Source organism: Excalfactoria chinensis, chromosome 1, assembly GCF_039878825.1.
Source record: "Excalfactoria chinensis isolate bCotChi1 chromosome 1, bCotChi1.hap2, whole genome shotgun sequence".
In the NCBI taxonomy this organism is placed as follows: domain Eukaryota; kingdom Metazoa; phylum Chordata; class Aves; order Galliformes; family Phasianidae; genus Excalfactoria; species Excalfactoria chinensis.
In genome coordinates this window covers 105,181,675-105,198,846 of record NC_092825.1, presented here as the reverse complement: position 1 = coordinate 105,198,846, position 17,172 = coordinate 105,181,675, and the positions used below count along the sequence as shown (strand labels likewise).

The following is a 17,172-nucleotide window of genomic DNA, read 5'->3' as shown; positions in this document are numbered from 1 at the left end:
TTTGTGGCTTCACACTGAAAGAGGTTTGCTAGGAGGGAGGAAAAGAAAAGAATAAAAGAGTTTTTAGAGAGCTCCTCAAAACAAAAGCAGGGGGTTCTCTTTCATCAATGCAGTAGGAAGTTAGGTGATGCGGTGAACATAATGGGTGTGCTAGGTGCCCTTTAGAAAGGAACACAAAAAGTTTATTAAAATTTTAGATGATGCATTTCATTATGATCTGTTTTCTGAAATGGAGTAGGGTACCTTTTATAGCAAAGGACAAAGCAATACACAAACTGATCTTTTCCTTTCTTCATGACTCAGAGAGAAACCCTGAACATCTGAATTACCTATAACTTCTTATGCCATAGCATTGAGAAAAGTAGTTCTGTGTGATTGAAATGAGTTGAGCTTGGCTTAAAATGAGATGTTATTTGTTTCTAATTTCCTTATGTCCATAAAATAATACTTGTCATTGTGCATCTCTGCTTAGGTATTATGTTACTAACTATACTGAAATGTTAATGAACTTTGAATTTCAGAATGCAAATAAAATCCATGGTCTGCTTTTCTGCATTTTATTTTCAGTCTTGGTGCTTTTCTAGAAAACACATTTTCTAAGCATTCTGTTTCATTAAATGCAAAATATCAATACAAACATACTTATTTTGTGTTCTTAAAATGTAGTTAGTCTTTGCATTGATACATTTCAAACATGTTTATCTCTGACTTGAGAAAAATGTATTGTTAATGTCATTCATCATGTCTAATCATTTTGATTTTTTCACTCTTACAGTTCAGTTTCACATCGCCCACTTATATGAAATCCAGGTAAGCATTAGGCTCCTTGTTATAAAACGTGATTAAATTTCTAACTGCATGATATAATCAGTCTGTGGCCTTCAGCTGATTGTAGATGCTCTTGTGAATTGGAGTTAGGCTCAAGTCCTGATATTATGCATGTGCACTGTCATGCTGAAATAGGGTGGCTATTTTAGTAAATATATGTTGACTAGCCTCCCAGTTAGCGCACAAAAAACTGCGACATAACTTTGGCTAACCAGTGGACTTTGTAATACATACATATAAATGTGAAAAATGCATAGTTTCTCACTTCATACGTATTCCTGTTTCTCACGTTCGCACACACAAAGTTGTTCAGGTGCATGTATATATTGTATATAAATATAAATAATATACAGTCACTCAGTTCATGCATATCCATTATTGTTCCTCACATTCATATACAAAAAGATATCCAGGCGCTTTTTAAGTATATTTAACATGAACTTTTCAAATTTAACTAGACATATATGACAGTAGTTTGTGAGATCCGAGGACAATAAGACATAATGCTGCATTATTATTGTGTGTCAAATCCTACCGCGGGGTTTTTTAGACAGATCTTTTGGGGAAATTATGGAACACTCACTGAGCTTCCAGGATGTAAATAAACTAAAACCAAGCATCTACGGAAGCAGCTATTGTATATTTGTAATTTGACTGACTGGTCATACGATTGTAGATTGTATACTCGCTTGTCATGGTTATAGGTATTATATGACTGAGGAAGAAATGTGACATGAAAACAAAAACTGTTGTAAATAAAACATATGACAAACATTCTACATTTTCAGTCAATTGAAAAGTAGCTTGATAAAGTAAGTGCTGTCTTTTGATGGCACAGTGAAAAATGGCATTAAGTAGGTAGTTATTTACAAGTAGAAATTAAAAACTTGATGTATGAGATATTTTCTTTTAACTGCTTTTGGTGCAGTAGAACTTTTGAATTTAAGTAACTGTATGACAAACAGAAATCCCCGATCCCAAGCCGCCATTAAGAAACTTCCTGGATTTTTGTGACTCTAACACTTTAGGGAGGCTTTTTGTTTCGTTTTGAGCACTGGAGCACAGCTGACAAGTTCATGTAACAAAGCATCCTATACATGTTGGTTTTTTGACCTGCTAAAATAAAGCAGAAAGTTGAAAATCTCAGGTCACTGTGCCAGGTGCCTTATGTAATACTGTGGCCTATAACGCAAATGCTTTCTAACTGGCAGTTGCAGGCAACAGGAATTTTTAATACAAGTCAGAGGCAAAAAGCTTTTAGACTCAGTTCACCTTGCAGTTCTCTTTAATGGATATCTTTCTTTCTGGAATTTGAGTAACTTTGAACCACAAGGGGTCTTGACTTGATTTGAGTATTACCTCTGTCACAGCAAAGAGACACTTCAGGAGGGGGGGCTGGGTGTTCTGTTTCTTCTGAAGGACACAGAGCTGCAGTTTTGAGAACCCCTTCATGCATATGAAAATGAGCTCATCTCTAATAATGAATCTGAAAGTTCATTCATTTTGAACAAGAGAATAATCCAGTGTTGATAAAAGGTAGTGGTGTTTTTTCTTGGTTTTAATGCTAGTTTCTCCTATTTGATCTGTGGCCATGTGAGTCCTTCCAAGCTAGTTAGGTTTTCAGCTGAAGTTCCTAAAGAAAGATGATGTTTTTTTTTCCCATCCCACGTTTCCTAAGTTTGTTTGTAAAACAGCCAAACTCAAGAGCATGTTGAATACCTAAATAAAAACAAATGTAAACATTGTGACAGTTTTCTGTAATACTTTAGGACATGTATGTAGGCAGATTTCTAAAGGGTAAATAATACAACAAATAACAAAAGCAAATATTATTCTAGGTCTAGAAAACATACCGCATTCTAATAGACCTTTCTGAATCATTCCAAGCATGCAAACATCTTTTTCAAAGTGGAGATATTAGTCACTAGTATTTATCTATTTAACATCCAGATTGCTGCCCCTGCTGTCACACTGTATGGGGAACTTCTGTTCATTTGCCTATCTTTCATAGTCATTAACTACAGATTTTGTTCCCAGTGCTAAATTTAAAGTTCTTTCCTGATTGTTTTGATTTTGCTAGCCATGGATATTTTATTTATTTATATTATTTGTTTTCTTGCCAGTTGTCTACATTTCATGAACACCAATTAAAAACCTTTTCTACCAACTTCCCTTTGTTCCATTTGAAAGTATGTAATTGCCGCTTTAATTTTTCTTCCTGACTAGATTAAGGGTTTTAAAAACAACAAAATTGTCTTTTGTGATTGTGGGATCTCAAGAACCTAGTAACATTTAACTTCTAATAAGTACTTAGGCTGCTTACAGTCTCCTTAATAGGGACAACACAAGGGTTGTCCCATTTAAAACACCACTAGTCAGTACTGTGTTCTCTTTGCATATTACAAATGTAACTAAATCATGACAATTTGCATTTAGGTGGCCCTTTTTATTTTAATAGGCTCTTCGCCTGTCTGTCAGAATGAGGTCTAATGTTGAGTTACCTGCAAGCATTCTTTTTTCTTTAAAAAAATGTGCAGAATTCTTAGAAACTGACAGAAAAAAAAAAACAACAACCAAAAACCCAACTGAAAAAAGAAAACCCAAAACAGCAGGCCTCAGCCTTTATAGTAGATGTAGCTACGTGGGAGAGGAGAGGCAGAAGAATTAAGCATTTAAAATGAGTTCACAGTAAAACAATTCTTGCTAGGGTAACATGAGGAGAAACAAATGAGGACACAATTACAAAAATAAAAATAAAGAATGCTTAGCCTTTAATGTGTCTAAAACAAAAGCTCTTACTGTTACAAAAGTCAGAAGAGATCATGATTCTGACTTGGAAATGCGTTTTCTGTTTCAAGGTCTATAGGTTAAGAATTGAATGTTTCCATGTTTTAAGCACATTTAAAATATATGGCAAATAATAAGATAGTGTATATTGCTTCTTGAGGCATAGTATGCGGGTTTGTTTTAATTCTACACATGGTGGGACTGTTACCAGTACAGCAAATAGGCCATTCTAATATAACAAAAAAAGGAGAGAGGCAAAAGCATACCAGGTGCCAGTTTCTGATGATCTTCTTTTCTGTTGTGAATTTCCTGGGAGTCATTTGAGTAGGGTTTTTTCAGATGTCAACTCACAATCAAGCATTCCTCTGAAAAGAAACGTGTTCATTTTAGTATAAGAAGTATAATGCATGCGTGAGGAGCTGACCAAATTTAATAATTTACAAATTTTCCTTGACTATTTTAAGTATTCAATTTGTATTAAATACTATATTTTATGAAAGTTATTCGCTTATCATATATATATATATATCACTTACAAAAGCTTTCATATGCACTGTATGCAAAAAAAAAAGTCCTAGATTTTTTTGTCAATGTGTTTGTGTGCTGTCAGTGCTGTGAAATCGTTACTATTGGTGATTTATTGTGAGGTTTATGATTAATCAATTTACTTCTTTCCTTTTGCAGAGAAAGTATCACTCTGCAAAGGAAGCTTATGAACAACTTTTGCAGATCGAAAACCTTCCTGCACAAGTAAAAGCAACTGTCTTACAGCAGTTAGGTATGTAAAATCAACTTTTATTTTTGTGTGTGTTTCTATTTTTCCATCTTTGCCTTCAACAGTGTTTTTTTAAGGCTCCAATTTCTAAGTGAATCTGAATTACTGAGGATCATATTTGAGATTTTAACTCAAAATAGAATGCGTAACAGTAGATAATTAAACAAATAAGAGAGAAGGGAAATACTGTAACTAAACTTATAAAATTAAAAAGCTCTTAGACTTACTGCGGTACTTGCAATGTACATTTGGGGCAGTGAGAGAGTGATCTTTCAGAGCAAGAGTACAGTAGTTAGAATTCTCTATTCTTTGAATTCTGAATTCTGCCTCTGAGAACAGCTCTCCAATACCAGCCTAAGTGCAGTAAACCAAAATACTTTCTTTTGTTGCAGAACAGAATAACCCTGCGAGTGAAAAATTGACCTTTTCTTTCTTCCTAGTTTTAAGTGCTTAATGAAAACATACTCCTGTAACTAAAAGTTTATTACTCCATAAAAGAAAAGAAGCCACATAAAAGGGAAAAAATATTACCATTTAAAATTTGTCATCTCCCACATTTACAGAAAGCTGATAAATCATTTGTAGTCAAAAACTTGTAAGGAGTGGGTAGAATAAATAGCATTTTTCCTATATGCCTCATGAAAGTATTTCCAGAATATCTTGCTAAAATGATGCAAATTCTTCATTCACTTTTTCCATGTTCTTCATCTGATTTATTATTCTAAATATTAATTTAGCCTGCTTATGCCCATCTTTTTCATTTTCTTTTTCCTTCACACAGTGGTTGCTTAATGCAGATAAGTAACTGGCACTAAGTTACAGCCACAAGAGACTTTCTCTTCTGCAGTGTAGTTTGTGTGTGTGTTTGGGGCAGGCTGATTTGTTTAGCTGTGTGAAACCACAGATGACACTGCAGGAATCTGGGTGCTGTCATGTGGAAATGTTCCTTACATTTCAATACCCACCTTGGTTTTAGTTTGTTTTTTAATTTAGTACTACTCAACTTAGTATAAATTGTAAACAGTATCATCCAAATAGGCTACACAGAGGATCAACAGAAGACAGATTGCCCAGAATAGGTGACGGGTGCTTTTCCATGTCTTTTTGACACTTGGTGCTATGTTAGAAGCAAAGGCATGGTCATCTTTGTAAAATCATACCACAGGTTGCTGTGCTAGCAATAGTAGCAGTGTCTGTGAATTGCCTGCTGTCTGAGAACTGAATTAGCTTCCCCTGTTTAATCAGCATTGATCACCTAATTGTGATATTTGGGATAGCTGGTATGTAGAGGAGACAGAGCGCTGCTAACTAGAATGTTCATAGAATAATACCATTTATTTTGCTCCTCAGTATTAGCAATGCTATTAATCAGAGTATGTTGTTTATGACTGATTTAGTATCAAGCAGCTGATAATAAAACGCCTCCTCGGGAAGCATAGTCTGGGTGGTACAGTACTGCTCTGAAGAAATAATACGAGGGCTACTCCAAAAATAATGCCTTCTCTTTTCTGATGTTGGCACATGACATCAGAGGCAGATGTTGGTGGGATGGCAGTAGAGATCGAACCTTCCCACCAATATCCCATTACATGTTGTTGCTGTATGGCAGATGGCAGCAGAGGGACAGGCTGACACAATGGTGTCTGACATGGAAGTGCATATGAAGCAAAGTGTGTAATTGAATTCCTTTCTGCGGAAAAATAATTGCTTCTGTTGACAGTCATTGACACATGCAGAACATTGATGGTGGCCAACAGTGGATGTGAGCACAGTGAGGCAGTGGGTGGTGTATTTCAGCAGTGGTGACAGTGACAGTGGGTCACCTCCGCTGGTGCAGCTTTTTATGAGCGTGGCATGCAGCTCTTGTTCATCACGGAAAAAAATGCATTGCTAGTGGTGGTGACTGTGTTGAAAAGAAGTTTTCTTGTAGCTAAGAATTTGCTCTATCAAATAGTGTTATTGTACTCTTTGTATTTGATGTAGTTTCCATGGAAATCAGGCATTACTTCCAGAGCAACTGATGTAGAAAATACCTGCCATCTGCCAGAATGCTATTAGCAAAAAACAATCAGAATGTGTTTCTAGATCAGACTTTCTTGTTTTTCTTTCATTCCCAACAGAAAAATTATTTTGGCATGAAAATACCTCTTGTTTATTTTTCTTAGCTAATTAGTGTTTATTGAGCATGAGTTGAAATTCAGGCAAGTTCAGATGTTGTGTGAGAGAATTTCTAAAAACTTTGCTCTCGTTACTGTTTTCCAAAACAGATCATTGTGGAGGAGAACCTTGTGATTCTCTGAGAAATATGTATGTGTTTGAGCTGATGTGTACTAATTGGTTCTGATAGATGTAACAGGAAGATCTGTGCAGTTGAATAAGAACAGTTTGTTTCATGTTTTTTTACTGCATTTAATTTGCATTCCAGACAATAATACTTTTCACCACATTGCCTAAAATTGCATTAAATAAGGGCCACTGTACTGGATGAGACTGAAGATCAAATCTGTCCCAGTATTCTTTCTCCAATTTTAATGAACAGTTGCTTAAATAGAGTGTAGAACAGTGTTAGCATCTGCCCAGGGCTTCCTAAAGCACTCTTTCGAAGACCTTTGTTTGGGGCATTTCTAGGTGATGCGTCTCTAATTGGATGAGACATCATGAGATCCTGAAATGGGGAGCAGGTTCAAAAACTGAGAGTCTGCAGAGACTGGGTTGATGTTTATCAGGGAAACAGCAGTTGCCACAAATACAACACAAGAGTGATTGATAAGCATAAAACCAACTGAAACATGAGCCAGGCTAGAACACGCTTTTCCTGAAGAAACGTGGTGATTTGTTACAAATTAGATTTTAAAAAAAAAAAAAAAAAAAAAAAAAAAAAAAAAAAAAAAAAAAAACTGGAAAAGAGCCTGGAACATGGACAAAATTAGCATTTTTGATTATAATGTTGAAAATGTCCCCAAAGTAGAAGAGTACTTAGTATGCACTTGACAATTAGAATTAGCTCTTGCAAAGCAGAGACTACATGGCTTACCAATTTCCTTTACTTGTGCTGTTCTACAAGAAAACTTTGTTCTCTCTTGACTTCTACCTTTTTCACCTCCCTACACAGTAAGATAAAATCAGGAAGCAACCCTTGGTTCAGCACTGAAACTAGATAGGGATTTCTAGTTCTCATTTCTGTCTCCTAGAAATAGATTCTTGCTTCTTATCAGTGAACCTCAGTGAAGATCTGAAGATACAGCATGTTATCTGTCAGTTTGGCAAGGTTCTGATAAAGCCTAATATAGGCATCACAGCACAACACTTCTGAAGATTCAGGAAATTGTTTAATGTCTGTTTTACGCACATTTATACTCTCTAAAATCCACTCAGGCTTTACTTGCTACAGCACCCAGTATTTTATCTTTCTTGTACAATTGTGTAGGTGCATTCAAGTAAGCACCCTCACGTAAGCCTAGTTCTTAAAACATAAGTATTACCTCTGTGTTTCAGGACGTCGGTGACTTGGGGTTTGAATTGAAATCGTATCTTGTTTATCTACAGAAGTTACTGTGTTGTTTTTTTTTCTTTTTTTTCTGGTGGGTGGGGTTTTGACTTGGTCCATCTTCAGACAAGATAAAGTACTCTTCTGTCAGCACTGTAACTACTTGACTCTTAACACGGTACTTCTTGCTGTTGATGAATTATTCAAACTTGTGCTTCTCAACACAGTTTCCATGTGGAAACTTGGAAACTTCTTCAAACAGCTCAGGCAAATGCTGTTCAGTAGATTCAATTTTTTCCTAGATTGCCTTTTTTATTTAAGCTTGTAAGCTTCTCTTCCTTTGCAAAAGTGTGTCTGTGACTGCTATGAACTCATGGGATTAAATAAATGTATATATAATTCAAGTAGGTTAGGTTGAATAAGTTATTTAAGGTGTAGTCCAATCACAGAGAATGAAGTAAAGTTGTAAATACTCATCAGTTCTGTTATCAGCATTGCTTACTATGTCTGACATTTCTGGTGGAGTGGTCAGACCCTTATCCTTTAAATTATGTGTTTATGTAGTTAGACTGATTCCTAAAGGATAAGCTTGGAGTACAGAAGTTTAGTTGATGAAGGTTTTACATGAACATTGAGAGCAGATGTATGTACAACTCTGTATAACAAAAACCTTATGCAAACCTTAGATATTATATGAAACTGATAAAGTTTGATCACAAGGGATCATTTTTGACCAGGACACTGTAAAGACGTAGGGACAATCTGCTGTCATATTTTACAGTTTATGAATATTAGGTGAAAGACAAGAGGTTGTTAAGATAAATACATAGAAATTAAGCAAACACCAAGACGTAACTGACCAATGGACCAATGTAGTATGTGGAGATTTCGACAAACCCAGATTCCTGTAGCAAAGAATTCCATTTTGATCATAGGCAGCAGTAAGATGATTTTGTGAGTGCTTCCAGAGATACCATCTAGTCATAGAGGCAGATGGGGAGAAGCCTGAGAAGATGTCAAGGGTGCTTTATTTGAAATGGTAACCAGGTCTTACGTCATTGCTGAACTAGAGATGCACTTTGATAGCTTGTAAAAGATCACATGAAAGCAAGGACTGGGAGGCCATTAAATTCAGGATAAATAATTTGCCTAATGTAATGGAAAAAGAGAAGGCATGTGAAAATATATTATGTGATTATGTGAGAAAACAAAACAGTCTTTTTAGGAGTATTTGATATGCAAGAGGAGATTGCATTTTTCAAGGCAGAAAGAGGGGTTGTTGTAGCGATGTACACTTAATGACAAAGTATGGAAAACTCTTGGAATGTCAGCAGTTCTTAATAATGCATTATTGGGGAATAGTACAAATACAGATATGAGAGTTTAGAAAGAAAAGGAAGGATGAACTTAATATGCAGGTGATGGATGTGTGTTACAGGGAAGATGATGGCATGAGAAGTGCCCACGTTCAGAGGTGGAATGAGTTAATATTTTCAGATTAACTTCTTATAGTAGAATATTGAGTGGTTCATAGTTATGCTACTCACCTTGTAGAAAATGCTTTAAACAGAAATGTTTTTAAAGCATGTGAAGGTAATTTTGAATCTATGTCCTTTAGCCCTGTAAAGTTTCATTCATATGTATTATTTGATATTCATATTTTTAATGATGGACCAAAGCTGTCAATATTCAGCTGTGCCAGGGCAGTAAATGATGTTTGAGAATTTAACTTCTGCCATCTGTGGATTTTTCTTGTAGGCTGGATGCATCACACCGTGGATCAGCTTGGAGACAAGGCAACCAAGGAAAGTTATGCTATACAGTATCTCCAGAAATCTCTAGAAGCAGATCCAAATTCTGGTCAATCCTGGTATTTCCTTGGAAGGTGAGAAATGACTTTATAGACATTGCAACTGTGTTTTTACTCACTGTGGAATTATTTTTCGAGGATGTTAGTATGAGTTATCTTTTATGTTCTCAGCAGCTTGTAGAGGAAAAATGAAAAGATGTTTGTAGCTAGTGAAGTCCTAATATTCAGGAAAGCTTCTGAGTTATTTAGGATGATTATGGATTGCAAGTTGAAATGAAATACATTACCTAAGTGGTCCCGTTTTTTGTTGGTTTTCTTTTTTTGTAGTTTAGTTTACACCTTTACAATAATATTAATCTGCCCTGCCTGGTTTTACTTTTTTTCATTATTTTCTCTTTATTTTCTTAAAATCTCCCTTTTAGTCTCAAACAGTTTCAGCACTAAAATACATCAATCTGCTGACAGAACAGTTTGCAACTAGATATTAAGCCAAGATAATTCAAGTGGATCCATTCTAGTTTATACTTAAGTATTATATTAATTTCCACTCGTGCTCAGTATTTTTCACTTGAAAATTAGCTTCGTTGAAGATATAAATCATATCAATTTAATGACTCTTAGTCTTCTTTTTTTAAAAATTAGGTGCTTTAAACTAGCCATCAGTAACTTTGGAAATAATCGGGTTTTGGAGAATAGCAATCTAACTTCTATATGGTCAGTTCTGTTGAGAAATAGATTAAATAGAAATTATGCAAAAAAAAAATGTAGTTACCTCAGCATCTTCCAGCTCACTTTCCTGGAAGTTCTTCTCATATGTAACTAGAACATGCTACTGTTTCTTTCACCCTGATTTTATTCCTGCTGCTTTTTTTTGAGTCAGACTCTTCTAGTGGTCTGCAGGCTAAGGGAGAATTAAAGGCAGTGGGGACAGAGAGCTGGAGTAGGAGTGGGAAGAAAAGGTAAAAGGAGCCAGGGATCATCTGACTTGTTTTGTCATCCCTTCGGCTAAAACCAGTTCTTTTCCTCTCTAATTCCAATCCAAACAGCTAGAGCCAATTGTGTTCTTACACAGCTGCAAGGACAGAGGCAAGGAGCAGTGGAGTATGTGTGCTCTTCCTGTACCTAGGCTTTAGTATGGTTGGAATGAAACCTAGAACAGGGGAATAGGAAATGTAGTAGAAGTATCCCTTATATTCTACAGAGGAGAACCAGAGCAAAATGTTTCTGTGCCTCCTTCTTCCAGTTAGTACATTAACAGGAGAGTTATAAGGTTACAGGCCTGTGCATTCATTTTTCCTCTTTTTCACTCCCAGTATATTCCCTTGTTATTCCTTCCTCTGCTGGTCCTCCGAATTAGATAGCATGGTTTAAAGCTAGCTTCCTAGGTAACCTTGCAAAACCTTCCCACCCCCACTCCAAAAAACTCCACCTCACTTCCCTGTTTTAAAGTTTTTTGGGTACTTGATGTTAGTGTTATCCTAACTGGAATCTGTGTGCATCTGTTAAGCAGATTTAACCATGTCTATTGGAACGTGGGTTAGACTGTGAATAAAATGATATCCTGAAATGGAGATGTAACCTATTTTTAGATGGATTACTGCTAGATAGTACTGCATTTTCTAATAAGCCTTAAGAATACACAAAAGAGTATAGCATATTTGATGAACCTCACCTGTACTTTTCTTCCTCAATTTATTTATTTATTTATTTATTTATTTATTCTAGAATAAACTTTGTTATTGATGTTCCTTGAAAGTTGTCAGTTCTTTTTCCAAGAGGGAGACTTAGCAGAAACAACATAAGGCAGAGCTGTTGTAGTTAAAACTAATTGCATGTGTATTTATTTTTCATATTTTATTTATTTGAAGGTTTTAATTTTTAAAAGTAGATATTATTCCCTGCAGCATAATGATGGTTCTATTTCAAGATCTGATAGTTCTGCTTACAATGCCAGGATCCTTATGAATTCATAGTACTAGTAGTAATATTTAAGTAATAAAATTTGAAAAAATCCAGACAAGAAAGATTTTTACAAGTTTTATTGCTCTCTGTACAGGGTTAAACTAATTGGTTTGTTGTTCATTATTTGAAAACTCAATGAGATATGAGCTATGCATATAAAAAATTTCCAAGGCAGTCAAGGACCGTGCTGACAAATTGGTCATTATCTCTTAATATAAATCAAATGATCCTGAAGCACTAATTGTAGAATATGAAATTTTATTGTATTAGATTTCATGAAAAAAGTATCTTAATAGATTTTTTTGAATGTTGACTGGAGATGAATACTGTTCTTGCTGATCAATGACTATCTTAAGTGGAACAAAGGTAGATCTACAAACTGTAGCATGACTTCTGCTTTCACTGCAAATACCTTAAGCTAGGGTTTAAACAGCGTTGGTGTGCTTCTTAAATAAGGAGTGAGTAATACTTGTTGATTAAGAAGTTTGAGTCTACTTGTGCCCAGCATTGACAAGCAGCAAATGTTTTGGATCCATCTGGATGAGTATGTACTTGTGTGACTTAACATGTGTAAGACCAGTCTTTGTAAGCCATCATTACTGATTACCTTCTATAAATATTACCAAAAATCTTCTTCTCTTCTCCCAGGTGCTATTCAAGTATTGGGAAAGTTCAGGATGCCTTTATATCTTATAGGCAATCTATTGATAAATCAGAAGCAAGTGCAGATACATGGTGTTCTATAGGGTAAGAATGAAACAGGGTAATACAGTGATATAATTCAATGATAATGCATACATATGGATGAAGAATATTAGCTTCTTAACTCTTTTGTGCTCTCAAATGTACCATATTTCTTTTTTATTTTTACCTTTATGTTGACAGATTTGTCTAATTTAAAGTTTAAATTATATTTTTTACATGTTTTGTTCCATTTTTTAAATACTGAATATGCTGTGTATACAACGTTTGCATGTTAAGATTTTATAAATTTGGGGGTGGTTTTTTGCTCATTATTGTGATTTATATAATGACAAAGTTTATTAAGGGCTTTGGGATGGATGTTTGTATTTGACTTCATTGTATTTTGACTTTGTTATTAATTCTCAACTTCACAAATCTTTCTATTCAGTGTGCTGTATCAACAGCAAAATCAGCCTATGGATGCTTTACAGGCCTATATCTGTGCTGTACAATTAGACCATGGCCATGCTGCAGCCTGGATGGACCTAGGCACACTCTATGAGTCCTGCAACCAGCCTCAGGATGCCATTAAATGCTACTTAAATGCAACTAGGAGCAAAAATTGTAGTAATACCTCTGCGCTTGCAGCACGGATAAAGTATTTACAGGTAAAGCTGAAGTTTTAAGATGTGGGAAATATTCTTCCATATACATACCAGAGGGGAGGGTAGAAGTAACACACAAATTTAACTTGCAATCATTTGTGGTGTGTATAACTTGTTTTCATATGTATTGTAAGCATATCATAGCCTGTAATATTTTATTTCTTCATTTTTAAGTGGAATTTAATTACTTATAACTCCTATTTTACTTATTTAATCAATGCATACTGTTTTGCATCACTTTTTTTTTCTATGTATTGTCTACATTTTTTAAGTTCTCATAACATAGAGAGAGAACACACACGTGCTATCTTTCACTCTTGTTTGCAATTTCAGAAAAAAACAGAATTATGAGACCTGTGAATCTAGAGCTCATCTTTGTTCTGATTCTCACAAAGGTTTATATTCTGGTTACCCTCTTTATACTTAGCACCTTTCTAAAACCCCAAATTTTAAATCTGTCCTCTTCTTTAAGACGTAATTAGCTACAGCATATAGGAAGATTTCATGGACTTGCTCTTACTAAAGTAGGCTTGTGTTAAATTTGCTTTTTACATAATTTTTCCTAGGCTCAGTTGTGTAACCTTCCACAAGGTAGTCTACAGAATAAAACTAAATTACTTCCTAGTATTGAGGAGGCATGGAGCCTACCAATCCCCGCAGAGCTTACCTCCAGGCAGGGTGCCATGAACACAGCACAGCAGGTGAGAAGTTGGGTTATGTTCTGCAGGTGCCCAGCTTTAAGGGTTCTTTACAATCTGTAGCGGTCAAGCTTATTTTATTGAGTGCAGGACTGGCTTTTATTGATAAAAAGCCTTTGATTTATTTGCAAGGGTATACTAGATCAAGAAGTGGCTCCCTGCAATGTGGGAGAAAGATGGGGGTACCAATTTAGAACCTTTGTGGATTTTCATGATTTAAAAAAAAAATCATCTTAAATAGAATGCTGCGGTGATTTAATAATCCCTTGAAAGGTACACATTCCTCCATTGATGACCATATGGAAACTGATTTTTTCAGTTTTTGAGACCAACTTCAAACTATCTGCTCAGCCCTTTTAAAATATGTGGGCTGTTAAAATATGTAGTTTCAAGGAAAGAATTAAGAATATATAGAACCATATTTTTGTCTTCTGTGATTCTTAGGCTTGTAAACCTCATCATCCAAATACTGAACCTGTACTAGGCCTCACTCAAACACCAATTTCACAGCAATCCTTGCCACTACACATGATTCCTTCTAGCCAAGTAGATGACCTGACCAGTCCTGCCAAGAGGAAAAGAACATCTAGTCCAACAAAGGTATATATTCTGATGAACTAAAGAGCCCCCTCCCAAAATTATATGGAAATATGCATTAAAGTGATGCAGCATGCACAGAATTTGTGCCATGAATTTCAATCCTTTGGCATCAAGGTGGGGAATGTTTTTAGAAATTCTAAAGAAAATTTTTCAGTGATGTGTTTAGTAAGGAGGTTACAGCTGTGATAGGAAGTGTGCAGATCAGTAGTACTATACTACAGTCATAGTTGTGTATATGGAAAAGTGCAGTCATAGTCTGGTGATGGATAGAGAGGGAGACAACCATGTCATCCTGTCTACAGCCTTTGCTTATATTTAGAATTCAGGTGTTTCATCATCATGTAGTAATGTTACAGTAGATAAAATTATCCGGTTTTAACAGCAGTGTACCTTTAAGTTAATTGCATAATTTTATTTGATTGTTTCTCATTATGGTATTTGATATCACTTATTTTACATTTAATTACTTTGATACTGTATGGGAATGGTAGAACGAGACTTGGCATGCATTAGTGTATTCTGTGTGTAAAATGACTAGTTCTTTCATAAGATAAAATCCAGATATGAAAACATGATACTGCCCTTTTGATAGTTAAGAATTTTAACATAATGTTTTCTCTCAGAATACTTCAGATGTTTGGAGCAGTGGCCATACAGTGTCACATCCTCCTGTACAGCAACAAATTCATTCTTGGTGCTTGACACCACAGAAATTACAGGTAAGTATGTTGAAGGTCTTCAGAAGCTTTATTTTTTGTTAGTTTCTTTCTTTTAAGATAAAAATACTTTTGGCTCTCACATTTCTGGAATTAAATGGGAAACAATACAAATTCTTTTAATATTGATGGATACTGTGTGGAATATATAGAATTAGCTGTAAAATAAAATAAATAGTCATTAGTAGAAATGGAATGCTTATGTTGTTTGAATTCTATAATTTAAGTAGGAGCATACAGTAATGCTCCCTTTTATGTTGTTTTAAAGATAGATATGCAAATTGTAACACTTGCAAGCCAAGTGTATTTTACTACTTGTTTTTGCATAGTGAATATTGCAGTGAAAATATTGTGTGGCATCCTCTTTTTCTTATGAGGTATCTTATTGTATCAAATTACATAAACTCGCACGTACAAAATGGAATTAATCAAATCAAATACCGCTTTTCTGTATTACATATCATCTAACATTTGTAAATGAAATACTAGATTTTGTGCTAAAAATCTTGTTTCAGGTCTTTTTTTGTCATGATGCTTTTGTCATCTCTTCAGCTCATTAGGGCTTGCAGTGAGCTTCAGTAGGAATTCTGCATTTTGAAAATCAGGCTTAGCTGGAAAGCTTGCCCATGTATCACAGATACTATTTTTGATATAAGGAATTGTGGAAGAGAATATAGTGCAGAGACAGAAGGCTCAGTGAGCAGTATTTCCTGTAACTTGCAAAATAGCTCTTCAGCTGTCCTTTTATATGAAAGGTGTTACTTACTGGTAGAATATAGGTGCATGGAGAGTAGTTTAAAAGGAATGCAAAGATCAAGTTTTGGGTAATAGATACTTACATTTCAGTTGTAAATTATTTCAGGATCGTATCTTCAGGTACTGCTTTCTGTGCTTAAGTTGTGTAGTGTTCTGAATTTTTTTATATTTCCTGGAGAAGTTTTAATGTGTGACTGTAGAACTGAATTTACTTCATACTATGCAATGTTACTAAAAGAATAGCACAGTACAAAAATGTTAGAACATACCTAATAAGAATTCTAAGTAGTCATACCTTAATGTAGTTTTCTTAACGGTAGCAGTTCACCTAATTTTAATGAAGTGGTAATAAGATCTACTCTGATAACTTTGAAAATCTCTTTACTTTTAGTAACTGCTAATAAGGTTTGGTTACAGAATAGTTTGTGGAAAGATGTTTTAGTCTGCAGCAGAAATCTTGATCTTGTCTTTAGCTTTGCAAGTTTTGTTTTAGCTGTGCAAGTCACGTCTTCCTGGATAGTTTTCAGTACTGTATGCAAGAAGGTTATTAAAAATTGCATACATTTATGATGATTCTAAACTACGCTGGTTGATTTCTTTCAGCACTTGGAACAGCTACGTGCAAACCGAAATAATTTAAATCCAGCGCAGAAACTTATGCTGGAGCAGCTGGAGAGTCAGTTTGTCTTGATGCAGCAACACCAGCAAGTGAGAATAAAAATATTTTTCTGTTCTACCAAAGATTTATTGATGATGGCATCTGTTGTGTTTCTTGAATTCTTAAGGTTTTGTATTGTACAGACTTTTCATGCCCTTTGCTATATTACATCGTCATTTTATTTATACAAAGTTTAAGTGTGATTTACTTGTGAAAGTTAATGGTTTTAGCTGTGTTTTATTATAGGGCTACAATATAGCATAAAACATTTCAAGCCACACTTTCAAACTGAAGTGAGTGAATACATGTAGAAGCAGTATGAGTTGAAAAACTTACTTGTAGTAAACCATATTACAGCTTTTCTCTCATGCTTTCATTATTCACTTCTCTCTCTCTTAGTGTCCAACTTTAGCAGTAAAATGCTAACAGTCAAACTGAAGAGCCTAGAAGAAAAGTGTGCCGATAGCTTTACCTTAAAATTCACTCAGCGCATTTGTGAGCATGACTGCCATCTTGCTTCTTAAATGCAACTGGGAAGGTGTCAAAATCAGCATACAGTTGAAACTGAAAAGTGCAATAAAATACACAAGCCTAATATGATCTTTACTTCTTAAATTCTATAGCTAACATTCTTGTGCTTTGTTCATCTTCCATTAGATGAGACAAACAGGAGTTGCACAGGTACGATCTACTGGAATTCCTAATGGGCCAACAGCTGATTCATCACTGCCTACAAACTCTGTCTC

The 17,172-nt window shown here is 35.1% G+C and overlaps 1 protein-coding gene across 16 annotated transcripts in view; it reads left to right on the top strand.

Annotated features, from left to right (window-relative positions):
* KDM6A (lysine demethylase 6A) overlaps positions 1–17,172 on the top strand; it is a 143,426-nt gene that overhangs the window by 86,900 nt on the left and 39,354 nt on the right. For 3 of the 16 annotated variants that reach the window (XM_072329320.1, XM_072328474.1, XM_072326786.1), the window contains exons 8-18: positions 776–810; positions 2,952–3,017; positions 4,300–4,393; positions 9,636–9,762; positions 12,298–12,396; positions 12,782–13,001; positions 13,565–13,699; positions 14,141–14,296; positions 14,920–15,015; positions 16,372–16,476; positions 17,084–17,172. The exon at positions 17,084–17,172 is cut by the window's right edge and continues 307 nt beyond it. In XM_072329320.1, the coding sequence (XP_072185421.1) occupies positions 776–810; positions 2,952–3,017; positions 4,300–4,393; positions 9,636–9,762; positions 12,298–12,396; positions 12,782–13,001; positions 13,565–13,699; positions 14,141–14,296; positions 14,920–15,015; positions 16,372–16,476; positions 17,084–17,172 (1,222 nt within the window). The remainder of the gene's footprint in view (positions 1–775; positions 811–2,951; positions 3,018–4,299; positions 4,394–9,635; positions 9,763–12,297; positions 12,397–12,781; positions 13,002–13,564; positions 13,700–14,140; positions 14,297–14,919; positions 15,016–16,371; positions 16,477–17,083) is intronic. The other 13 variants (XM_072331827.1, XM_072339302.1, XM_072327590.1 and 10 more) reach the window with 7 other exon arrangements.